Below are 27718 nucleotides of genomic sequence, written 5' to 3'. Positions count from 1 at the left end.
ACCTTCATTGGCATATGATGCCTAATCAATGTGTCCTCTCCTCTTTCCATGCGATGTCCTTCACCCTCCCCTCTCTTTCCCGACTTCATTACCTATCTACTTCACCAGCTCCTTCCCCCCCCCCTGAATCGTTTGCCTTGCTTGCTTTTACCCTTTCGTATTTGTACTTATTGTTTATCTTGACCTTACAAGTAACTATGTTGCCATGCTCTAATAACTGTGTAACCTTTGTAACGATGTAATCTGTAACTACGATCTGATGCTCATGCAAAGCGCTCTGATACCTCAAGGTCTAGCCAGCGCTATATAAAACCTTTAAAATAAAATAAATACAAATATGTGTCCTAGGAAAAGGTATCCAAACGTGGCAGATCATCAGCATCTTTTACTTTGCTCCGGCCATCCATTGCATAATGTTTGCCAGAAAGATGTCACCTCTATCACAAGTATCATACACAGGGCTTCCATAGGCATGTAATGGCGGATTCTGTATATATGGGCGAATTGTACATGACAACACTGGATTGCCTACAAGAAGGACTGTAGCCGTCGCTCACAACAGGGAGGTAATTGGAGGTATGACTAAATGTGTAAATGGTATGTTTTTTACTTATCCTGTAGTAGTAAAAAGGCAATAACTGCTTACAGTTCTACGGAACAATTCAATAGCACAAAGGCACACATTTGTAACATTGGTAAATAAAAATAACCAGAGAAACGCAGGTCGGAACTGATCGTCAACAACAACCTGTTGCAAGAAGAGAGCTGCCCTTCCACGGCGAATCTTATAAAACAGCAACTTTCAGCCCAGTGTTTTGCTCACATTTAGAAACGGTTCACGCATTTGCTCAGTTCCCAATTAACTGAAAATACGATTTTCCTGCAAACCAGTTGGAGTGCCTCTAAACCCTTCTTTGAGAACAGCCTAGCTATTCATTAACTACAACGACCAGAATGGCTACCTGTTCAACCCATTTTCTCTTCCAGCGTGTATTTGAAAGCTCTGGCGTGGCGAATCGGTTACAAAATTCTCCTAAACCCGGACTTCAAGTCAAAAACCAAACCTGCTCCATATCCCAGGTAAAACATACACGCTTACCATGACTGCCTAGTGATCGGAAGCACCGTAGATCCGTAGTCAGGCGGATCGGTCCTGCGAGGCAACTTCGGGTGCTAGAGAAGAGAGAGGGGAGGCGTGGAAGTCCGAGAATGACACACCCCCTGCTCCCAGCTGTCTGCTATCAGAGGCGGCTGCCTGGATAGAAGGACGCGGCCGCAGCGCTTCTCGGATCGAGGGCTGAAACAGGAAGCCATGATGGGGATGTCCAGCAGGGTTACCAAACAGCCTCTGACCCTCGCCACAATTTCATGAAGCGCACTATCAAAGTGCATGGTTTTAATGATGGTCTCGCATAAGGATTAAGTCTCAATTCGAATTCCCAGCTTCTACAAATGGTTAAAAAATGATAGCTCTTGTTTATTAAATCTGTACTTTGTTTTAACTTGTTATATTTTTCATAACTATTGTACTGTTTACTATCTTTACTTTTCAATAAAAAGTAGTTAACAAGAAAAGAAAACAAGAAACAACGGCACAAACCGGTGGGCAGAGGCTTACCGCATAGCCTCTGTAGACACTGCTCGGAAAGCACAGCGTCCTGTAGGGATTCGGGGGCGTGCTCTCCCCTTCCCATTGGCTGGAAGGTAAAATTCCAGCCAATGGGAAGAGGAGAGGGCGGGACTTAAAACAAGACCCAGAAACGCCCCCGAATCGCGTCAAGGCGGGCCCTGGACTCAGTGACGCTCCTCTCCTCCAATGGCTGGCCAGCATTTACGAGGCCAGCCAATGGAGAAGAGGGGCGTGTTCAGGCCCCCATACTACTAACAAAAGATTTCGGCTCCGCCCACCCACTGCTTACGCAGTGGGACGGTAGCCGAAACCTAAAAACGCACAGAGTAGTACAGAGTGCTGAAGAAAGTATTGCCTTGATTGTCAGCTTTGGAAGTGTTTAAATCCCAAGAAGCAGGAGGAAAGTCAACGAATAAGCAAGCAAGCAAATGAAACAGGTAAGAAAGCCAACCAATGATAAGCAATGGGCTGGCCCGAAAGCAAATGAAACTGGCAAGAAAGCCAACCAATGATATGCAATGGGCAGGCCTGAGGCCCACTGTAAGTATTGGTATTGTTCACACAAGGTCTTTTCGACAACATGTCTGGCTACAGGCAGATAAAAGATGTAGAAGACGAGACCTAAACAGTACCACCAAGGAGCCTGCCATACAATAAAGACTAGTGAAAACGTCTGTAATTCCTGTGGTGGGTTTACGCACATAGCCAGCTTAAAGTATCAAAGTTGTAGACTGAAGGAACTCCTCTAGCTGCTGGCGGAAAGGATGAGCTAAGCGGTACATTTGTGCAATCCTGCTTAGGAAAATATGTACTTTCCTACCCAACACTGCAGGAATGTGCCGACACATGCACTCTCAGCGCTCGCCGACTTCGTTTGTGTGTAGCGTTATTATAAATAGTGGTATTTTATGGTTCCCCTCATTACATTTAGTTGTGAAATGCAGGCAATCAGCGTAGTTCCAGGATTTTGCATCATTTTCCACTGTGAAGGTGGTAAAGGGCCCAATGTCCCGACTATGACGTAGGCGCAGTCCTGCCACAAGCATCTGCATTGGGTGCCACCCCTGACTTGTGCAACTGCATGAAAGAGCAGGGAGTTGGCTGTCCTCCCCATCTGTGGGCGCGGAGTTGAAACCCTCCGCTACTTGCAGATGCGTACGCGGCATCCATGCTTTTCTGATCTTGGAGAGTTGCACAGGAGGAGTCTGCTCCTAGGCAGAGATGGCATCGTGCTATTTCCCAGGCGTAGTAGCATTTGGTCGTCCTCCTGTCCTAGCCAGCTGCTTTGGGGACATCCAAGTCTCAGGTCCAAGTGCTCCTTCGTGTGTCTGTTAAGGGCGCCCCCATCTCTGGTGCGACGCCAATGGTGGAGCCATTGCCCCTGTATGCCTCAAGGGCCACTCTAGAGCTAGCATGGCAATCCCTGTATCAGGGATCACCCCACACCCCTCAACAAATGCAGAGCAAAAGGAATGGCAAATACATTCTGTGCATTTTAAGGTCTTTACTAACAGACAGCCTTACAGTCAGCATCTGCAATTTCAGTGCAGGCACGTAACCATCAACAATTTAACCTTCTCCAGAGAATTCATGAAATATTGATGAATAACACAATAAAAGTTGCAAAGGCATAAACATCTGCTATTGAGTAAAAAAATACATTTGCCTGGCATGACCGTAGAATAAGAAGAGATGGCGCCGGCTGTATCTCTGGTCCATTAACTATCCTTTACTTTCTGTTTTATTGCGGTCACTTATCAGTCTTTGAGCATTACATGGGCTGGTTTGACCTACTATTAAGACTTAAATGTCCGATATGTATCAGAAAGCCCCTTACGCTCTTTCCAGTGACTTCCAACTGGTCTGTAACTGGTAGCAAAGTATCAACACTGGGCAGCCAGCCAATGGGGCCTTGGCCCGATGCTCGTTAATGTATTACCTCGTAATCCCGAAATTAAACTTGTAAAAAAGCTTTCAAGAAATTGCTTTTGAAAAAGTCATCTTTTTACTAGGATCTCTACAGGAACCATAAAGTTATTTTCTTTGGGAAGGTTTTGCGATAGCCAAAGTGCTCGCAGGGCGAGCCGGCTCATGACAGTAGTAGTCTCAAATAAACATACGTGCAATAAGCCTTTTGTAGCACAAAGGCAGTCCCAGGACAACTGAGGCACAAAGGTGAAACTTCAGATCCCAGGATACCTCAATCACATGACGATATTAGCAAGCATTGACAAAGCCAATAGATCTGGGCTTGAACTGTGCCTAGTGCATGCAGTGTTAGCCAGGGCTTTAATGGGATGAAAAAAACGGGTGGGGGGGGGGGGGGGGGTGTCTCTCATTGGGGCGTGGCTTAAAACACAAGCTAAACATCTTTGCCGGTATTTTGCTGCTTCTGTCTATTCATTCAGATATAGAACACAACAATTAACATTACACCTAGAACAAGCCAGGACTATTGGCTTGGTCAATGGTTGTAAGTTGCATAAGATAAATAAGCAACAACTATTTATTTATTTATTTATGCAATTTATAAAGTGCACAGATACCCGAAGGTGCCTCGGCGCTGCTTCGTTGTATATAAATATTGAAAATGCTACTCGCTCTTGTAGGCGAAGTTGTGGCGTAAGGCTAGAGCAGCCGACCTTCGAGCTGAGAAAAAAAGGTTAATGCCTGACGTCCTATGATTAAAAAAAATGAATATGCCCCTGAGTAATGTAACTGGTGCTCATGTAAAGCGCTCCAAGTCTGCGCTATTTAAAACTGAAAAACGAGTCTCTGAAGTTACATCAAAGGCAGTGACGGGTTGTACTATTGCAGAGTTAAGGTATTTTTTTTCTTCACCCTGATGGTAAAAATGGAGAGCCCTATAAGGACCCGTCTCGGCACCTGCTTTTAAAAACTGCTGGTGCTGAGCACCGGCAGGCCCCTGCCCACTTAAAGCCCTGGCGTTAGCGCACTAGAGCAAGTCACACAGGTGGGAGCCAGCAGAAAATTTGCTTAATCTTAGCCTGTCGATCCGGTGGGTTCATCGGCACTCATTTTTGGAGACCGGCCCTTATTTTTACTCATCAGACCTTTATCGAGAGCAAGAGAGGGAAAAAGCACACAAAGGTGAAAGAAGAGAAAGGCGAAAAAACTCATGAAGGAAGAAAGTAGGAACTTGCCAAAGTGAGATAAAGGGACAGGGGGTGTCTGATAATTAAAGAGGCTTGAAGTGGATTCAAGACTGCGCAGCCTTGGTATTCGCACACCAATGCCCACCAATATTGTACCCACCAGTGAAAAACGTGTTTCTCGTTGGCTCTGCACCCCACCCTTGGTTGATGGAGAAGGGGTGTGATGGGTAGTAGATGGCGTGGGGCAATAAGGGGGTGAAGCAGGGCACTCAGATTCTTGTATAGCGCTGCATCGCCATCAATATGGCATCTCACCAAAACTTTTATTAAAGGATGGCAGTCCAACTTGTGCCACATCCTTGCAACTGTTTCAGAAGAACAAGTAGCTCTGTAAATAAGTTCTATTTAGAGTAACCGTATGTGCACATATTCTGTAGATTCCTGAAAATCTGGCATCTATCCAGCTGCCTCAGGAGGATCTGTGTTGGGCATACCCGAAGAGAGCGCGGTAATACCTGTACATCACCTGACCGTGTAACACTCTGTAACAAGGTGTAGAAAAACAATACATCGGTGCAGACAACCCCATCCAACCAGCGTCCTTCAATGACAGGACAACACACAGATTATGTTACCTTTCCTGGCACTTTATCTTATCTGGCATTTGTCATAACAGCGAATGTTAAAAATGTGATAATAGGATGCGGAAACAGCAGTACAATGCGCAGGCGCACAATCCAATAATCCAAGTCCATACTAGTACAACAGTATCCAGTAATAAGTTAAACTCACATCGACTCATATTGAATGTTCGTTAAAAGACTGTGGATATGTAGGGGACTACTCGTATTTCACTAGTTTATTTTGAATCAAAGCATTGTAATAACCCTCCCCTGGTTTGAAATATCTGTGGCACTACATGTCCCAGAATACACTGTGTTTCACCAAGTAAAGTCAAACTACATAATACAGCTTCCTAGCACCTGTAGTGGGCAGCAAGTAGACGAACTGCGAGACCAGAAAGGGAGAAGCAAAAGCGATATGTCGGTCAGATTGTTTATATGATGTGTGTATGTGTACATGTCTTGGCTTCTTTCTGTGTCCACATGTGCCATTCTGTACTTGAATCTGTCACTTTGTGTGTAGGCATTGTTACCTGTGCATGCGTTGGTTTGCATATGCCTGCGAGTGTCTGCATGTCTTGCTGCCAGTAAACTGGGTGTGCGTTTGTGTGTCTGTGGCTTGAAAATAAACAATTTAGGAACAGAAGAATTTTCTTAACGGACTTAACATGCATACACAAAGTAACATACATGTACCAATTGTTGCAAAAATATATGATTATTTATTTATTTATCATATATACACTAGTCATGATAAAAATACTTGAAGAAAAAAAAGGGGGGGCACAATAATACATTCCAAATAGCAATATCCTCTGTGTTCAATGATACACAATTGATTTTTACATGAAATTATATTTCAGAGGACACTATAATGTATTATCTTGGTTCATCTTTGCAGTGCATTAAACATTTCTATAATTCATGTGCAAACTGCAACTTATTATTGAAGATAAAAACAGACTGTTTATATGCATGGCTTTTTTGTACAATATTTCCTACGCGCGTTTCGGCAGAAGCCTTCATCAGGATGCCATGCACATTTATGGTTTGGGTGTTTATCAGTTCGTGTTACATGCCCGAGAGCCAAGAAACAGCTGACAATTTCTGGAAATAAAGACTGGTCTGCATGGCACACTGTAAAAGAGGGTACTCTTGAGGTGTGTTGGCCTGAACCCAAATGTATATAGACATTATGATCGGGCGGTGGCTTATCCTTTGATGCATGCATGTTCATTGCACTACCATCATTCTGCAGTGATCAGGCTTTGTACAACAGGCTGTAGTAGCTCTACCCTGATTGGCACAAAGAAGTAACAAAAGGAATAGTACGAGTGAAAAGGGAAGAGATTAAGTAAGGTGCTACTCGACAGGGTATTTGGTTCTCAATCCTGTGATGCAGACAACAGAAGCGATGTTGTTTTGTTGGCTGCGTTTTTCACGGTGAATCAAGGGACTGGTATTTTGAAGGGATTATGTTGCATTCATGAATGCGGATGAAGGCAATAACCAGCAAACGAGGAAGTTGAGTTCTTGGGAAAACAAAGAAGTTCGGCTCCAAGCAGCCCACTCTTCTGTTTGGGTGCCAGGAAACACCCTTTCTTACCCAGCACCCGCAAGATTGTCACCAAAATTCTCTCACTTTCAAGTCAGTGAAAGAAAAGTAAACACTAAGCTCCCTTGGAAGACAGAGCCAGACATTGACCTTTGTCTTTGAATGCACAGTAAATGCGACAAGATAAGAGCAAGATTTAAAGGCCTGTTTACAGAAAGCAAGCACTCGGAAGGATACTGTAAATAAGGTTTGGGCAAGGGAAGGGACAAACTCAAGCTGGACAGCCTAAAACAAACAGAGCAAGCAAATAGTAAGCCAGAAAATGTAAGTTACAAACCACAAAGCCAATCGTAGGCAACAGGCAGAATCCATTATCAGGGAAGCTTTCCGAATGTCCCCAAGATGCTGTTAGCATACCGTAAGTATCGACCTACAAATGAGCCAAAAACAAAACTCTGTATTGTGCAGTGCTGGACACATGGGATTTCACTCCAGAATAACACTTAGGAAAACCCTCTTGCTGAATAGAATTTCACCAGAAAGTACATGCAATTTTAGTCATCTGATGCCCAGCAGAAGTGCAATAGAACGTAATCCAATCCGGCTTCATACCAGAAGAGGGTGTAGCAACAACACCAAACACCTCCTTAATCTCATAGATAAAACCTTCCGGTCCCGCACCCTGGTGCTGATTTTGTCTATAGACGCCGAAAAGGCTTTCGACCAGGTACAGTGGCCGTTCCTTGGACAAGTCATGGAGGTAGTGGGACTAAGACCACAATTCCTGAAGTGGGTGAGAAGCGGATACACTGACCCCACCACTCTAGTGAGAGTAAACAGCCTGACATCCAAGCTATTCACAGAAGCAAATGGCTCCCGCTAGGGCTGGTCTCCATGTCCTTCGCACTTTACATGGAGCCATTTGTGGAGAGGATACGACCGAACACATCAATTTTGGGCATCCCTTTCAGCGGTCGAGAACACAAAATAGCCCTGCACATCGACAACGTCAGGATGTGTCTGGCACAACCTCAGTTCGCCCTCCCAGCTCTCATGAGCGAGCCAGACACCTTCCAGAAGGTTTTGGGCTTCAAAGTGAACATCCTGAAAACACACTCTCTCAATTTAACTATTGGGCAAAATAAAATAAACAACTAAGACACCACTTCCCCATGGCAGACCATGGGGTGTCTTATCTTGGGCTCACGATCCTTCCTACACTCCGAAAAACAGTGGGGAGAACTTTTGCCGGTCTCATCACTATGGCGCGCAAAGAACTACAGAGTTGGGACAGTCGGGGGCCTTTCTTCGGTAGCTAAGATAGCAGCAAGTAAAGGAGGACACTGTTCCCCAAGATACTAAACATTGCAGACTCTCCCCCTAAACTCGCCCCCCCTTGGCACTCAGTAAATTCCAACATATGATAGAATCCTATATTTGGAGTGGCAAGTGACCCCGGATGGCTAGAAAAAAGGTGTAACCTCGTCAAGGTATCGGCAGCGTAGGTGTCCCTCACCTCATTTATTACTACAACGCAGCGCAGTTTAGATACATGGTGAAGTGAAATAGACCACTTGCAGGAAAACATTGGTGCTTCGTTGACCAATCCACTGCAGGGATCCATATCTGAAAGGTGCCCTGGCTCCCTAAAAAGTATCGTCCAGGAGGGGTCTACGTATCACCCATCACAAGAGCAAACATAGCAACCTGAGACAAGGTCATTGTGTCAAATGGCCTCTCTACCCCCATTTCACCCCTCACACCGGTTACGGATAATCCAACATTCTTCCCAGCAACCACTAGCTATGAATTCCACACATGACTAAGCAAATTCGTGATTTTCCACAACTCCAATCTACCTACAGCCTACCCAGAATGGATTACTGGTGCTATGCCGCAGTCAGACACTGAGTCACCAATCCTCCACCAACCCCCACACCTCCAGACCAATGAGAAAATTAAAAAAGTGGCTATTCTCCAAAGCCAGTGATAAAAGCCTGCTCCCCAGCATATATGATTTTTTGAACACCTCTATGGGTAGTAGCAAATCCCCTGCTTAAAGACGCTGTGAACAGGAACGCATCTTCACCCCTAAGCAATGGGCCAACATTCTCCACAGAACCCCCAACTCCTCCCTAAATGCTGCAGGGAAAGAATATCTGCTGAAAATCATCCACTATTGGTATTAAACTCCAACTAGATGTGTAGAATGGTCACCGAACTCCACAAACACCAGCGGGCGCAACTGGGGCCAAGTAGGCACACTTGCTCTGAAGATGCCCCAAGCTTAAGAAATCCTGGGAAAAAGTGCTCAAAGACACTGGCGATATTTTTTAGATGGATATTCCCCGCTTTTCTAGCTACACACTACTGAGGCTTCTAAATCAGCTGACATAGCCCTCTCCCCATTACCCCGAGTGGGTATCACACTGGCCCTATGTGCTACCAGGTAAGTTTTCACATCTAAATGGGGAACGGATATCACCCCAGTCCACCCAGACTGACTTCACAGACTCTGGGATACTGTGGCGGTGGAGAAGCTCAAGGCAGCACTGGAACAAACTCCGCCACGCTTCTACAGAATGTGGGGGCTTGAATCCACTTCCTAGCCCACAGCTATCGGGAACTCAGCTGCCCCCACCACCTTTGGGTGCTCGATTGACAGGAAGCGAGACCCAACACAATGGCTGACCAGACTCTCTCCATGCACTCTGAGAAAACTCTTCCGTACACTCGAGTGAAACTATCACTGAAATCTGGGACACTGGAACCCCACCCACACCTGACTTACCCACCCCCCCCCCACCCATTTTGACTCCATTCCCCCATACATCCTCCCCTCATTTCCCCCTCCCCACATGACCACTCAGTAATCTACCTAGCCGGCCTCCGGATGTAGGTGAGAGTATGCGTTCAATGGAGGTAGGTGAGAGTATGCGTTCAATAAATTGTCAATAAAAAGCCTTGAACCACAATATAACGTAATCTCCTTTGTTGAGTAGAAAGAGAGAGACAGCAAAGGTTTTCAAGTCACCAAAAGGAACCGCCGCTGCTCTCTGCTGTGATGTACTTAACATAACGCAGATTAACTAAACTAAAGGGATGGGGCTACAAGAAAAGAACCTCAACTCTAGGCAGGCAAAAAAAAAAACCAAACAAAAAAAAAAAACACCCACGGTAATGTGTAGTAGAAAAGTGACACTACTTACCCTTTATCTTATATTTAAAGGCTGTGCGCACTAAAGCAGACAATAGGTAAATCCGGGAGAGGCCCCGCTCTCCTGGTTTAACTTTTAACGTTTTCATTTATCTCCGAATTTGCAAAGTTCAAGCACATTTTGAAAACTGCCCTCAGGTGTTGATGAATGCAAAAGGGATAAAACTGGAGCGGTGCAAGTATATAGGTATAGGCACACAGAAGAAACGCGCAGACAGTGCTCAAACAGAAGCTCCTGTTCCACAGAAGACAAATTATTCTAATTACTGTAGCAAGAGACACCTGCCAAATGCTGCCTTTGTAACCAGGACACCTTGGCACCGCCAAGCCGGAAACACCAGACACTCTTCTTCAGTGGAAGCTGGATCACTTCTGTTTATAAAAATTGCTATATACACCACATACATTATATTTTAATATTTTATCTGATAAATTCCATGATATTAGCTAGTTTAATCGCGCTGCCATTTTGCCCCAGAGTCGAAAACTTGGACTCTGTTTTGTACCAAATACCACACGGGAAAGTAACCTCTTTTCTCAGCCCAGCTTTTTTCCATACTTTAATGCTTGGGCTCAGTGATAAATGGGCCCGGCTTCACTTCATGTTAGTTATTTTCACCTTCATCAAATGGTTTCAGACAATGCCCACCTGTATCAAGCAGGTTGAAGATTTAAGAAACTGTGTTTTTACATGCCACAAACAACCTTTCGGTTAGCCACTAATCTGAGCACCCACTGTATGGTCTCACTACACGCCACGTGCACAGTGCCAACACTACCACCATCATTGCCCCCTCGCGTGAACGGTCCCCGAAGCAGCGTCTTATCAAGAGGCCTTGGCCAATTACTCTAGCATGTTTTCTGAAATGAGGAATACCATAAGGAGGAAAATCCAAGCAGAAGAACCATAAGAACACAGATATTTTCACTTTGTATTAGTGGGGCAACAGTACTGGAACATCTATAGTGAACTTGTTAAGAAAATACATTTCAGTCACCCTCCCACACTAGTATGAACCTTTCCCCTAACCAAATCCCTCCTGTTGTACTTTTGCACTAAAACTTCTTCTTCAACTAACCAAAATCTTAATTATTAACGTTATGCTCACAGTAAACATAACGACTGCACCAACATAAAAGCTATTTAGTCATATTTCCCTTAAACTAACCCTAAATCCTAATTAATAACAGCACTCATGGGTTAACTTAAAAATAACCCCAACCCTAACCTAAATGCTAACTATGAAAATTAACTTAAGCACTAAAGCGGACTCTAATCCTAACCAAAATCCTATGTAGCAAGATTTCCCTTACACAAACACTAAAAGTAAATCCTATTAGATATGATAAGGAATTTATAACATGCACATGCGCCAACAGACTTCACTGTGCTACGACCCGGGACAGGAAACCACAGCAGGGGAATCATTGATGTTAACAAATTATTAGCATTAGACCCAAATTAACAATAACCTTAAACCTAGCCTAAAATCTAATTATTAGCATTGCTTTTTTACTAAACCTAACCTTACACCGACCCTACATTCTAATTATTAGCATTACCCTTATACTAACCATAACCCAAATCTAACCCTTTACCTGACTGAAGCCATGGCCCTTCCCCAACTATGTCTATGTTTGAACCCCTCACCCTTTTTAACATACATACCCATTTTAACTGAGAAGGGAAAAATAAATTAATTCAATGGTTTTTTTATTTCATTATTGCAGACCAAAAATAATATATGTTCTAACTACTTTTCTCGGTATTAGTTCTTTAAGAAGCTTCTTCTTATAGGTGTTTTTTCACAGTGGCAGAATTCCATCCAGGGTGGTATATTAATCAGCAGTTCAGTAATTAGTAATGGCAACCACTTATTAAGATATCAAGGAGTAGAGCCTGTATCAATGCTGTATTTGGAAGGCACACTTACACCTGTAGCTTTCTTGGCTGCAGTGAAGTTTGAGGTGCGATAACCATCTGCTTAGATCATAGTTTTTCTCGTACTGTTTTACGGGCACTCTGTACTTTACGCAACTATGGATATGAAATTCAACCGACACTTTGAACAGGTAAGTCATTTGTATAAACGTACGAATTTATGGGCTTCGATGCGGCTGGCATTCCCCCGCGGTGCGGAAGAATTCCATGTGTGCGTGGAACGGACAGCCCCCGGCCGTCCTCCACACACGCCCACTGTGACGCCGTCCGACGCATCGAAGAGGTTATACTTGGACGGACTCCATTGCGGTTGTACCTAGAAGTGGATTACAGTGCTGCGGAGATGAATGTTAGCACATTCTCTGGTGATATACAGCACTTTAAGTAGTCCCGAACATTTGAGAAGGAACAGATCAAAGCCTGATTTTTAAGTGCAACTAAGTAAATAATATTTATCGTTGCCTCTATTTATTTTTTTACATTACCAAAATGATGGCACTTAGCATATTTTAACCACATACGTAAATGCCATTAAATATAAATTAGGGTTTGCGTGTAGGTTTCTTACATTTTGTCTAAGGCATATCATGATATAACTAGTAAGCACAGACCTTCGTGGACATCTCTATAATACAAGAAATGTAAAAATACTGTACACAGCAAATCTTCATTGTGCTGAAATTTACATAGCTTGGAACATGAAGTCATAAAACTATGTTCACAGGAAGGCTCACATATTCAATTACATATAGCTTTCTGAGATCAAAACCAAACTTGTACATGCTTTTTCAGGCATGTGTGTGGGGTTGATTTAAATGTTTATTTAGAATTACTGTAAAAATGCATATTCGCAGGTATCGTTATGGTATCTCCCTTTCTTTAGGTAATCTACTGATCTTTCCATAATTGCATACCACCTACTCTAAACAAGGGAACCAAAAAATGTCTTTTTTTTAAATCCCAATAAAATCCAACACAGGTTCGAAGTATCTCCACGAAGGTCCTCCAGTGAAAACGCAGACCACACAAACAGGTCAATGTCTTCTTTAACCCACAGCATTCACAAGAATCCCATAATTTCAACATTGAAAAACACGAAGAATGTCAGCTTCCCCAACTGGACCAACAAAGTTGCATGATCCTGATCAAACAGCCGATCAACAGATTCTTGGAATACCTCAATATAAAAGTATTCAATAGCCATTAAGGCATAAGCAGGAATTGTATAATAAGATGGTTCAGTGCATAAGCTTTACAAGTTTCAAAGACTTTCTTGGAACTGAAGGGGTCATCCACAGGGCATACAGAAGGCATGTATTGTACCATGTTAGCATGCACTGCTTGACTGGTCCAATCAATGGTGTCAAAACTTGTGTGTTTTGGATTGCTGGACCTGATGGAAGAACACGTGTCAAGGTTCTTTGCTCTTATGTGTAAGATTAGAAGCCCTTGCACGAGACCTCACAAGTGAAAAATACACTAACCACGTGCATGAACAGAACCCACTGTAAGGTAAGGTTTATGCACTAAAATGGGCCAGAAATAAGACAGAATACAGCTTAATAACAAACAAAAGAATGACGTAATCTCTACAGCAACAGATTACAGTCAGAAAACATAAATGTCAAGGTCCTTTAAGAGAAAAGCAGCAATGGGCGTCAGCACAGATTCTCGACCCATCAGACAGGAGACAATTTCACTCTGCCCTCACATGCGGACCATCTCAGTGTAAGCCCTGTGAAGAAGGACCAATACTGGGTACATGTAATTCCATCAATGAGATCAAGGTCTTCTACGCCGATCCGAGGGCCTCCCACGTTTTTATGGGTCTTCATTACCTCCTGTCCTTCTCAATCTCTCCAACACTTGTATTACTTCCTTCCTGAGTTGTTACATTAAACTTGTGCTAACTCCATCCCCGTCAACCTCAAGCCCCTGAGCTGAGAGAGCACATTCAACTACATACTGGATCAAAACCATCTTCTGAAATCACATTTCATGGTGCTCAAAAACAGCCTTTGCACTGCACTTATTTAAGAGCACATATTCACTCATCAAACACGACTCAGCTGTGCTCCTCTTTCTCTAGCGCCAATCATATTTGATCTTTTTCAGAAGCAAATCTTAAGATCTCCCTGTTATGCCAACTGTAGTTTTGTGTACTACTTTCATATCCCTTTTAAAATTAGTAGAGTGCTAGAACAAGTCTAGCTTCAACGTTATTCCATTAAACGCTTGTCCCACTTCATCTTTTCTTTAGCATGAAGTGTGGGCTTCATAGTGCTGAAGCCCTTCATTCACATCCTCATGTTTCTTTCAGACAAGCTGGCTTTCACATCGGTGTCTGCCAAACACACATCTAGAATTAAAGTTCCCATCCAGTTTATACTGCAGTCCAGTCCGTCAACTGCAGATTAAAGACCAACACAACTAAAAAAAACTAAAAAAACACACACCTATTTGAAAAGAACAGTGCACCTTGTTAACTACAACAAAATCGGTTCAGGACAAACCTCTACACACAGCATCAGATCAGTGCAAGGGTTCAGATCATTCACCCACAGTATGTAAGATTAAGTCTCAGCTGGGTCACGCATTGGCCCTAAAAGTTACCCCGTTTGAAGTGCCATGCCAACCGAATTAAAATAAGAGGTTTACATGGAGTAGTGTGGCTCACTGGTTAGAGGAGGCATACCCTGAAGCAGAGGTCAGACCCGGGACCAGGGTTCAATTCCCGACGCGGCAGGGTCTTGAGCCCAAATGTCCACGGACTCGATAATTCTCGCTTCGGTGCCTACTCGAATCACGGGTTCACACTCTGCAACTCTGGGCAATAGCTTGCTTAATCTCCACTACGGCCCCCCCGCAGTGGGATGCCCAGTACGGGTTATCTCACAGGGAAAAAGCCAGGACGGGTTCCCAAAGCAAGCGCCTTGCGATCTTGCGGTGATAAGGCGCTATATAAGAACCTTTGACATGACATGACTATCAGCCTTTATCTTGGCAATGTCACCTTGTATATTCTCATACGGATGTCCTCATACATGCTCAGACAAAGCAACTCTAATGACCTTGTACAAAGCAATATTCAATCATAAATGCTTCCACCATGAAGACTCTTTACAGTTTGTCTGCCAGCTCTGTGCGAGCCAATTGTGATTACTTATCAAATCACTGGCAAGATTACTCAATAAATACCTCTTCATATCGCCCTAAAGCTGGCTGGCTTTCAGCTAGAAAACGAGCCTTTTACATGCTACTGACACATGTATTTAAAGACATGAATGGCAGTGCTCCCAACTACGTCTCCAACCCTATACCTCTCTGCACGCTGACTAAAAAAAAACAAGAATCACTAACTATAATCATATAGTGGGACCCACGCTACCCTCTGATGTTGCCTGTGCAACCTTCACTGGAACAGTTCACCATCAGACATCCTACTGACTCATGCTGTCCAAAAGTTAGGAAAAAAACAAATTCAATTGCTTGCAATTCGAAAGAATATGTTGCGCTGTTCACTTCACATCAAAGTAAATATGCATGCTGCACAACGGTATTACTCAATAGTAAACAAGATTAGGGGGATAAAGTACCCCCTGCCATACATTCTAAGGATATTGAAAGTCATCGAGGTGTCCCATGATCATATAGAGGAACGAGGCCGAACGCCAGGGGTACTTTATCCCATATAATACATTGTCACACCATCATCTTTCCCACAAACTACTTAAAACCTTAGTGTGTAGCTCTTTCATAAGAAAGAGCGAGCATGTTTGCAAACATGAAGTATAAAATTAAAACCTCCAGTTCAAAATTAAACACATCAAAAAACTGTTAGATGTGTATGGCAAACAGATATTAGAAACAGTTCAATACAAGTCAGTTTTAAAAATAAAAACTGCAGTGGCTGGGTGTGTGTAGAATCATGCAGAAAGATTATACTTTTTCTCTATCTAAAGGAGTGCAACAAAAATAAAAAAAAGCTCTCAGCTGGTCACTGCAATAGACCAGCGGAAAGAAAAGCAATGTTCGTTTTCATTGCTTTAAACAGCTGCTTCGATTATGCTCCATCACAGGACTTGCTTTTCACCTCGGGTCCTGACTCTGGCAGAGGTAATTGTGACATCATAACTCGACTGTATTAACTTATAATGGGTGAGTTCTGACATCTTTTCTTTATAACCAGCCACTGGGTGTGTCACAAGTCGTCAATTATAAATAAATCAGAGACTGCTGTTTATACAGGGAATGCAGAATCACATATATTTGCTTATAACATGCGTCTATTTGTTTTCCTGCTGACATTTATGTAATTAGCATAGTTAAACACTCCTCAAATGTTTCCTATGAATTAGTACTAACCACCCCACCGTGTATTGCTATACTGTCGTTTATTGCGCCCGTTGCAAAAAGTTGTTGATCAAAATCATATGTTGTTTCCAAAAACAAAGCACTGCCAAGTCTGCAGTATTCTGTCCACGACAAAACCTAGCCTGACCATGGTTTTAAAATCTGTCAGGATTATCAAGTCTACTGCCCTCCCCAAACCACAAGATTCTTGACGCCTCGAGCAGTCACGACACTCAGTACAAGACAAACATCTCAGGTCACTGTTAGTGAGAGGCAACTTTGTTTGCGATTTTAAAGACTGGTGCCAGTAAAGCAGCTTTTTATGCTGATGGGAAGAGCACCGCGGGTTAGGGTAGCTTGTTAGAGCTTTCTTTTACAGGCGATTTGGAGAAGAATTTAGAAATGCCCTGGTTGTTCTGCAGTAATCAAGTACCAAAATGAAGTGGGTGCCAACCCAAGGTTTACCAATAGAAGAACCGTTTGTATTCACAAGCCAATTACTCTGTTTAACGGAAAACAGGACACTTTGTGCTTGCGAGAGAGGTACACACTTAACTACTTCTGGATATGTCCAAAACGGATGCAACAGCCAGCTATGGACCTTTTTAAACCACACTAGTAAAGGCACTTTTCTTCGAAAAGGCGATAACATGGTCTTAAAGCACTTTAACTGGAAATAGTATGCACTTAAATGCAAAAGCATAGAATGGTGCATACTTCAGGGTGATGGGACTGGCATCTCCAGGAATTCTTGAAACAATCAGATGATCGTGTGTGGAATTACGCACGCCAAAATGTGTACTTGGGTACAGAGACTTTCACCACCCGTAAACACCGAGACATACAATAATCGGCAAATTGTGCACCTATCATTGTGCATGTTTCAGAAGGTCAAGTGAACACAAAAATCCTTAAACACCGATATTTGTTTTGGCTGTCTCTCCTAAAATGTCATTCGTATTTGGATATTGCACAGAAGCTTGTTTAGGTTTAATAAAAAGATTTTTTTTTAATCCTTAAACACCGATACTATCAAAAGCACAGCCCGCAGACCCAGAATAATCAAGAACTTAAAATGGAACCCTTTCAGTACCTTGACATAAGATGAGAACATTTTCCAAAAACAAATCAGACATACAGAGACAGCTTAGTCAGATACGGAGCTCATCATTATGCATAATCAGGCGTTAGCCAGGACAACCTGGAATACCTCCAACATATCCAAGGATGATATAACGGGGTGACATTAAACTTTAAACTTTAAAGTACAAAATCAGAAACACAGAACAGCACCTGATTGGCGATCATATGAAAAAAATCACTAGCATTTATCAACAAGACCTCTAAAATGAGACCATTTGATTTACACTCCATGAACACTTCAGACATATATTAGAATAATTACGTAGGGTCATTTAGAAACACACGCAGCTTTTAGACACAGCTTTTAGTGGGTACATGGATTCTGAAAAGATCAAAACGTCCCATCTTCAGTGGAAAAAGGTTTCGGTTATCTCCACAACCACACACGAAAAGAGATGTGTCCAGTGCTCAGAGAAGAGACTGGGAACTCCTTTGCAACCGCTACTCACCCAAAGTCATCATCCATGGACTTGAAGAAGAATTTGTAGTTGGGCTTGTTCAGAATCCCCTTGAAGTCACCAAGGGTGACCAGTTCTGCTGGGATGGGCAACTTCACCAGGTATGGTGTCTCCTGCTCGTCCAGGTGGTAAATTACCTTTGTTTCACCCATGGTCGCCAAGATATCCAAAGGTTCACCAAAAATGTAAGTCACTGGCGCCTTCAATAGCCAGAGCCTTTCTTCCAATCAACACAGAACTGACACCCCAAAAATCCAATGCGCTGGTTCATTCAAACTTGTAGACTCCGTGGCGTAAAGCCCACTGCACTTGACCTCTCCGCAAGACATCAACCGTCCTGGCCAAGCCCACTGTCTCAGGCACCAGTGCATAAAGTCAAACATTTTGGATTCAAGAGCCCGCAAGCCATTATTGCAGAGATTGAAATCCAGTGCACTAGCTTTATTTTCAGAAAGGAGCACACTAGAGTACATAGGGTACCAAACCAAAGGTCCACAGCAGCAGAAGGCCAGCCCCCACGCTGCTGTCCTAAGTCAACTGATGCTAATCCTAGAATGAAGTTTCCAGAGCCAATGCATCCAGCTCCCAAAATTTCTGCACAGATTCCAAAATGCCCAGCATCTGATATGCTACATTAGCATAAGATGAGCAAGAGATAAGTCTTCAAAGAGCCAGTTCGCCGAAGTGTTGAGTCGTTTACAAGAGCACCGCTTATGCAGAAGAGCACAGTCCAAGATGCAAGAGCTTGCTGCGCTAAAAGCAAGATGCGAAGACACCACGAAGGCAGCAATGTCCACAGTTACCAGTCCCCAAAGGCACCAACTATAGAGAATTAGAGTCAACTGTCCAAAGCACTGGAAGATGCTGCACTTAAATGAACGCTGTAAGACACCAGAGTCAACTGTGCAAGATCCTATCCCAGGTACACAGACTCTTGTGCTACAGAGAAGCAGCAAAGTCACCAGAACCTAAAGTGAACAGCCCAAAGTACCAGATCTAATAGAGTTATATCTAAGACCCGTTCAAAGTACCATGGACTCCTACACCCAGTCTATAGAAACCATTATTAACAGGTATGCAGCCCAGAATCCAATGTGCCAAGGCCAGCAGCAATGTAGTCCTGAGTCAGTGTCTAGGAACAAACTTGAAGGCCGCAGGACTCTGTGCATGAGACCAGGAGCCAAGGCTGGAGCGCTAGAGAGAGACCTGACTTCAAGGCGCTACAGTACACGGGGCCAGAAACCAAGCTATGGGAGCAGCTGTCCTTCAGCCCAGAGATGAAAGTGCAACAATGGCTGCCCTGAGGGCTAATGCACTGGGCTCAACACCAGGCGGTAGCGGGGCTGTGCTGGGTCCGGCATCATGATGTGGGGAGGCCAGGCCGAGCTCCCGAAGCGGTCTCGCCTGAAGGCCAGGGCGCTACGGCCGCTGCAGTGACCGGGCAGTGAAAGCCAGGCTATGGAGGACTGGCAGATGGACCCACGGTGACACCTCTTGTCCGGACCCCTCTGCGTCTCCGCCTGCGCACCGTCCCGCCTCCTCCGCCCTCCCTCGGCCGCGGGTCCGCCAGCCTCTGCCCGGGTCTCCCTTGTTCTCCTCCGGCTGCTGTCAGTATGAACCGCGCATGCGCCTGACAGCCTGCCAGCTGAGAGCCCTCCTCGGCTGCAGGGCCAAGTCACGTGACCGCGACGACGGGGTGGTGACGTCCGTGACACTGGCTGTGGTGACGACAGTCGAAGGGGTTAGCACCTGACAGCCCCCTCCTCCGCGCTGCAAGACTACAAATAATAATAAGGGAGGGGGGAATCACAGATGACGTAAAGGCAGAGCGACACTGCCTCGCTGTGGCGGCCATCTTGGAACGGGGCTCTGCACCTTCAGTGTAACCGGACAGGTCGCCTGTGTTGGAATTGATATTTTATTCAGTTCATGGTCTATTAAAAACACCTAACTTGTGTGAATGCTAGATGTTGTAAAGCAGCTCTTCTGCAACTTAGTTAAAAGGAAAGAATGCCATAGTGGAAAAGCAAACGTGTGGAAAAGCAAACGTATTGAAAAGCAAACGTAGTCACTTATGGACTAATCATGCATAGCTGCCAAGGTTTCAGATGGCCATGTGTGACATTTCAATAATTTCAGTTAAATTATGAGTGACATTTCAGCGACTAAGAGTGACACTTTCTCACGAGCAAAAATCATGCAATGAAGAGGAGGAAAACTTTTTAACATCAGAAATTGCAGCCATTTGAGCAACAAGAAACTCCAAGAAGTTTTTGAAACTGCTGCAGAGCACCAGAAATGGAAGGGCGCTAACCCTAGTGCTCCCTCCTGACACATGAGAGAGAGGCCTCCTGGCAAAAGAAAACACCACCATGACCCCGGGCACCGGCACACTGTAAGTCACACCAGATCAAATGTGTGAGTCACTCAGTGACTCACACATTTGATCTGGTGTGACAGTGCGTGCACCACTGTGTGACAGACAAGACACACCACCGCGCAGCCACACAAAAGGTTTACGCGGCCCTCCGACGACAGTACAACATGCACAACACAGTGAGTCTCAGACTGGCAGCACTGAGAGACGTGACTGTGAGCAGGCTGCCTCTCAGACACAGAAACTGTCAAGTGACGAGCGTTAGAAGTAATTAAGTGTGTTACTTAGTAATTTATTGAGTGTGTTCAGATGTGAGTTCAACTTTTGTTTCTCTCTGGCTGCTAGCCACTTTGGTGAGCCCTAGACTGAGCCGCACGGCGGGGGTGACTGATGTGCGCCTCGGCCGCCTGCCTCTCGTCACGCGCCCGTTGTTGCAGCCACAGGTCTCTAGATGCGGCTCTGCCATCATGGAGAGACTCTGCAACTCAGAGTCCCGCAGCCGTCCGCTTCTCCATCCAGAGGCGCCACGCACAACTGGTCACAACTAGGGCAGGCCCCAGGGACTCCCGGTAATTTAATTGGGCAGCAGGGTGAGTCTCCTGACGTGTTGACTCACTCTGTTATGTGGTCAGCGCCGGTCGGGAATCGAGCAAGCACTCTGCAGACCTGCACGGTTTTGCGACATTGTAGCTACTATTAAGTAGCAAGCATCAAAATGAACCATATTATTTGGGTATGCTGCACGGGCTCTGCCAGTGCAGCATCTGGTTTCAATTACTGTCTCCTCAGTCTGCGGGGAGCGAGAGCAGACTTGTGCACTCAGCAGAGCAGCTCCCCCCCCTCCCGCTCACACAGGTCAAGCGCGTGCTAGTAGCACCCTGGCGTTAATTTAGCCAACTGTCAGAGCGTCAGCAGAGAGTGGGCAAATGCGTGACAATGCATTTCAGTGCGGTGATGCGGAACACCACACTGAAATGCATTAGCGTCACGCCTGATGCGTGACACTTGGCAGGACTGCATGTGTAGTGTCATGAAACTATGATGCACTAGGACCTTTGTGGTTCTGGGGAGACTCTAAGGAATTAGATAACTTACTGGGAAGTGTAAGGTGTGGTTATTGTAGTGTCTGGCTGGACACGTTCTAGTGTTCCGCCATAGCTGCCATTGTTTCAGATTGCCATGTGTGACATTTTCATAATTTTTGTGAAATTATGAGTGACATTTCAACGACTATGAGTGACACTTTCTCGTGAACAGAAATCATGCAATGAAGATTAGGGAACTTCTAAATATCAGAAATTACAGCCATTTGAGCAACAAGAAACACCAAGAAGTTCTTGAAACTGCTGCAGAGCACCAGAAATGGAATGGCACTAACCCTAGTACGCCCCCTGACCAGCTTCTGCCTGAAAAATCTGGATAGGATGATAAGAGGACTCAGGGGCCTCTGAGAATGTCTCAAATGTGTGAGTCAGTCAGTGCTGTGCGTGCAGCTGAGGCTGAGCTCTGGGTGACATTAAGAGACACCCGTCAAGCGACACCATGACAAGTTAGCCCAGACGCCAACGCAACTACTGCATAACACACTACACACAAAGAGTCTCAGACTGGTAGAGAGCACTGTCTGAGCACTGCAGGCTGCCTCAGACAGACGAGCGTTACTAGTAAAGTTCTACTAGTACTTACTGTGTTGTCTTCTAAGTTCCTCAACTTCTCTACTCTCTGCTAGGCACGGGTGACTGCGCAGTGGGGTGACGGCGCAGTGGGCGGTGATCCCGGCCACCAGAAGCTCGCCCCTGTGCTATATGGTAGGCGGGGGGGCAGACCTCTGAGTGCTGAACGCGCTGCGCCTTCAGCCTCTTGTTGGACGTCCGCTGCCGGCGCCGCGCACATCATGTTCATGCCAGCCTGCAGCAGTGTGCACAAGTCTGCAGCGCCAGTCTCCGGGCGGCAAACGCAGCGCGCCGGCCCGATCATGCTGCTGCCACAGGCGAGGCCTCATGCCAGCCGCGCTGCCTGGCCATGACATTGGTGTGAGACTCTGCGCAGCGACTCTGAGTCCCGCCGCCGCGCCTTCTTCACGCGCCTCACTGACTTTCTTCCTGTTAACAGGACGTGAGGTTTGGGCGCCAGGCACCGCACACAGCCAGTTAAAACACGGACTTCACTTCTCTGAGAGGGCAGGCCCGGGTCCCGGAAATTTAATTGGGCAGCAGCAGGGTGTCTGAGACGTCATGAATGACACTCACTAATCATGATGTGGACAGCGAGACAGCACGCGGCGGGAATCAAGAGTCAGCACTCTGCCTGCACAGTTTTAGTTTTGCAACAGTGTAGCACAAGCATGAAGCATTATTTAAATTTGGGCACGTGGCACGGGCGTGCTCCGATGTCAATTACTCCTGGAGTCTGCGCGACGGGAGCGAGAGCAGTGCACTCAGCAGAGCAGCTCTGAGCCCCCCCCACCAGCGCACACAGGTCAGAGGAAACACCACCTAAGCCAGGCAGCGCGCTGCACCGCGCACTAGCACCCTGGCGTTAAGCCAGTTTCAGCACGTCACAGAGCAGAGTGGGCAAAATGCGTGACAATGCATTTCAGTGCGGTGATGCGGGAACACACAGCAGCCAGTAGCATCCAGAACAGCAAGAGGCCTTTGGAATTGTTACATTTTCCACTACAACAGAAGGGATCGCAAAGTATGGCGCCGCTGTGTTCCTGAAACCACTACCACAATTCAACATAGAATATTGGCGACAGATGGACTGCATGTATCGAGACGTTTGATAATTTCATAAACTCCCTGGAAGAGGTAGATGATAAGAAAATCATTAAGTATTTAAAGAATCTTGCAGGTGATGGAGTGAAAGAAGGGCTAAAGAAAATCTCCCAGACTGTTGCAGCATCATACAGCCAGATCAAAGAACCCTTGCTAACCAAGTTCAATCCCATGCCGAATGTCGACTATGAAAGGTACATGTTCAATCAAGCAAGACAGCAAGCTAGTGAAATAATGGATGAGTTTGTTGAGAAACTTGATGTGTTCATCAAAAATTGCAAGTTTAGTGAATTTAATGTTGAAGAAGCCATCCGCCTCAGAGTCATTGATGGCTGTCTTTCAGACTTGTTCAGAAGACGCATGTTGAGAGAGAAGCTGTTTAGAAAAAGTAGTAATGGCTGTGAGGGTTGAGGAAAGAGCAGATTGACAAGCTGCTGACATGGTAGCTGGAACAGCAAAAAATGAATCAGCATTAGTCATAAAAGGTGACCACAGACACATGATAGGTGTAGGAAAGTCGACATCTTCGAAGAGGAAAAATGTTTGTTTCTGAAGTGGGTTTTCTTTTCCTCATGAAGGCAAATGTCCAGCCATGAGATAGTTGTGTAAAGGGTATGGGAATGAAAACCACTTCAAAAAGGTTTGCAAAGCAAAAAAGAAACCAAATGCATCACAGCAAGAAGTGAAAATGGGCGCCAGAAGGTTCTAGAAACATTCTCGCTATGCCCACAAAGCCAAAGAGCGCCATCAGTTATGAAAAGTAGAAACCAGACAAAGTTGATAGTTGTCCAATTCCTCTTATAGAGGCTCTTCAACGTCAGTATCATGCGCCAGTGAAGAAGATGGGGGTGCGATGATTATGTCGACCAAGGAACGACAGGCACATGTAGGTTTGGCTAACTGCAAGGAATAAAAAAAGACAAAGGCAAACCACCAAGTGAGACAATGAAAGCCATTTTGAAACTGCCCTACGATCACAATAAAAGTCAACGTTTGCCTGGTAACTTTAATCATAGTCATTGAAGCGTCAATCAACATCATGTTAGCCGAAAAGTTTAATAGCCTATTTCCTGTGCCACACCTCAATCTGTCAAACACAAAGGTGTACACATGGGATGCTTCTAAACCATTGCAGAGTCAAGGGTAATTTACAGCGACATTGCGACATAGAGCAGTATCAATGCAGGTGGCAATCCATGTCCTTCAAGGACCTATATCCAGTGCATGCCTGCTCAGTTTTGCCTGCTGGCATGGGACTGATATCTCTCAATTACAACCTACACACTCAGTCTGAAGTTGTGAATCAGTTCCCATAGTTGTTTCATGGCCTAGGAAGTCTCAAGACAATGAAATTGCAACTCCATATTAATGAGGACATTCGCCCTGTTGCCCAGCGGCATCGCAAAGTCACTTTGAACTTGCAAGGAGCTGTTAAAAAAGAACTAGAGATGCTGTTGAAGCATGACATCATCGAGCATTTCCACAGGTCCAATTCCATGGGCCCCACCCATAGTGATGGTTCCAAAAAAAGACAATGGAGGTGCAGTGCGCATTTACTTTGATATGCACCAAGCCAACAAAGCAATTGAGAGAGAAAGACATCCTGGCTTCACACATAGCAGACATGATCATGCAACTGAACAGTGCCAAAGTCTTCTCCCATCGTGACCTGAACAAGGGATACCATCAACTCTAATTGGAAGAGAACTGAAAGTTCATCACTACTTTTTCGACTCATGTTGGTTTGTTCAGATACAAAAGGTTGAGTTTTGTAGTGCTGTCAACTGTGGAATTTTTTCAGGATGTTGTACGTTGAATAATTCAACCTGTCACTTATGCTTTTAATTACAGTAATGGCATACTGCTATTTGGAGCCACACAAAGGCAGCATGACAAGACTCTTACACAATTGTGCCAGTTACCTGCTGATGTGAGTCTCACTCTGAATGCAACAAAGTGTGTCTCACAAGACCAAGCTCAAATTCTGATGAGGGAATGACTCCTGACCCAAAGTGCAAGCCCTATCAGCCACTTGTCCCCCACAAGATGTCACCATGCTACGACCCTTCTTATGCATGGCCAGTAATTGCTCAAGGTACATTCGTGACTTTGCTTCTGTGAGTGCCCCACTTAGAGACATGACAAAATTAGATGTCCCTTTCCAGTGGTCTGCTGAATCTGAGCAGATTCAAATGGATAGAGCAAGCAATTGAGAATGCAACGGAGATGGCCTATTTTGACCCCAAGTTACATAGTGAGAACACAGTCAATGTGAGCCCGGTGGGGCTGGGGGCAATCCTTGCTCAACATAATGGTCATCTGAATGCTCAGATACACATTGTGGCCTACGCCAGTCAAATTCTATCTGATACTGAATGTGCCTATTCTCAGCCAGAGAAGGAGAGAGTCTGGCTATAGTGTGGGCCTGTGAACATTTTCATATTTTTCTATATGGAAAACATTTCACTTTTGTCACAGACCACCAAGCAGTGCTCACTATTTCTGGAAACTAGAAAGCCAAGGTGCCTCCTCGAATTGAGTGGTGGGGGTTGTGTCTGCAAGAGTACAGCAACTCAATTGTACACAAGGCAGGTAAAGATAATTATCCTGCTGATTATTTCTCACGAGTACTGTTACATCGTCACAGTTCGACATCCAAACCAGCTCAGTAGCACATTAACTGCATGGTGAGGTCCAGCACGCCAGTAGCTCTATCCATTGAACAGATTATTGCTGCAACTAATACTGGCAAGAACATGAATATCCTCAAAGACTTAATTTCAACTCAATCCTAGAGGAAGAATGCTGGACCTTTTGCAGACGAAGTTGAATTTCAAAAATTCAAAAATTTGCAAGATGAACAGTCTGTCACGAGGAAAGGTGTGGTATTGAGAGGCTTGAGAATCATCATATCTGAGAGTCTAAGACATCAAATTATTGAACTAGATCATAAGGGACATCGTAGCATTGTAGCCACCAAATGAGCTCTAAGAGACAGTATGGCTTCAGTGTCTAGATGAGCGAGTTGAAAGTGAACTAAAAGAGTGCCGTCATTGCAAATGCCTTTCCCCCAAAGTGACGCAACATCCACTGACCATGTCTGACCTTCCTGCACATGTTTAGGAGACAATTGCTGTTGATTTATTTGGGCCTTTAGGAAACAGTCATCTTCTCATGGTAGTCATTGATGAGTATTCAGGTTTTCCTCTGTAGAGGAGCTGTCATCAACCACCCAAGACAAGGTCATCGGGTAGTTGGATAACATCTTTGCAGCATGGGGAATCCCCGCCATTCTTGTATCTGACAGTGGTCTGCCAGTCAATAGCAAAGAATTCAAAGAATTTGTCAATTAAATGTCAAGCATCAAAAGAGAACACCTCTGTAGCACCATGCCAATGGTGCTCTGGAACGATTCATGGGTACCCTCAAAAGGGTGATCCAATGAGCATCAACTGACAGAATTAAACTACACCAGGCCCTGTTTCAAGCCCTTTGTGCTTATCGTTCAAGTCCTCACTCCACAAATGGTAAAAGTCCTGCCAACTTGCTATTTGGGAGAGCCATCCGAACTAAGCTACCACAGTAGACAGCAGACCGACCCCGGAATGCTAATGATGATCGTATCAGGACACTGCTTCATAGCGCCAAATAAAGAACTATGCCGATACACGTACCAGTGCTGCTGGATGGGGGGGGGGGGTGAACAACGCAGCTGCATTATCACTGTACTTGTGTACTCCAGTTGGTCACTCGGTTGAATTTTCTTCTTAGCGTAAACCAGAATCTTGCAATGTACGTTAGGTTAGAACGTTGGTTTGATGACTGCACAGTATGTAAACTGCCATGATAATATAGGCGGGAAGGAGGCAAATGCCTTCGGTAATTCTGGCTTCATATTGAAACTGTAATTTGCTTAATTTGATATATCAGATATGTGCCTGTTGTAACCGGAAGCAGATTATAAATCGCTTACTGTATTATCAAATGAGCAGTTACTGTACAATAAAGAGATTCAAACAATAAAATGAAGAACTATGCTGATCGGCTTCAACAAGCTCAGGAAACAGTCTTCCATGCAGGTGACTTGGTCCAAGTTGAGCAGAAACAAAATCGAAAAACAGATAGTCCGTTCACTGTTGATCGTTTGAGGGTTGTAACATGCAAAGGACATATGGTGACGGTGCAACATCCCAGACGGTCCATCACATTGGACTTGTCACACTTTAAGCACCTACCACAATGGCCGTCAGATCCTGCATTCATGAATGAGACGACTCCACCTGATAGTACAGATCGGACATCAGAACCTGTGACAGTCGGTGCCCAATCCAAGTGCGTCTCGGTCTTCTTATACCACTTGGTCTGGCCGAATATTGCAAGCACCTCAACAACTTATTGAAGAAATGTCATTTGATTGTAGTTTGTACTTTTTTATTTAGTGTTGTGGGAATATGATGCGCTAGGACCTTTGCAGTTCTAGGCGGACTCTAAGGAATTATGTAACTTGCTGGGAGGTGTTAAGATGTG

At 44.8% G+C, this 27718-nt stretch overlaps 1 protein-coding gene across 1 annotated transcript in view; it reads right to left on the bottom strand.

Moving 5' to 3' along the window:
• DVL3 (dishevelled segment polarity protein 3) overlaps positions 1–19600 on the bottom strand; it is a 449584-nt gene extending 429984 nt beyond the window's left edge. The window contains exon 1 of the mRNA XM_078667336.1: positions 18029–19600. Coding sequence (XP_078523462.1) covers positions 18029–18189 — 161 coding nt within the window. The 5' untranslated portion in view covers positions 18190–19600. The remainder of the gene's footprint in view (positions 1–18028) is intronic.
• Between the last annotated feature and the right edge of the window lie 8118 nt (positions 19601–27718).

The sequence above is a fragment of the Lissotriton helveticus genome, chromosome 11, assembly GCF_964261635.1.
Source record: "Lissotriton helveticus chromosome 11, aLisHel1.1, whole genome shotgun sequence".
Classification (NCBI taxonomy): Eukaryota; Metazoa; Chordata; class Amphibia; order Caudata; family Salamandridae; genus Lissotriton; species Lissotriton helveticus.
The sequence above is the reverse complement of the archived record's forward strand: the minus strand, read 5'-3'. Positions and strand labels throughout refer to the sequence as shown.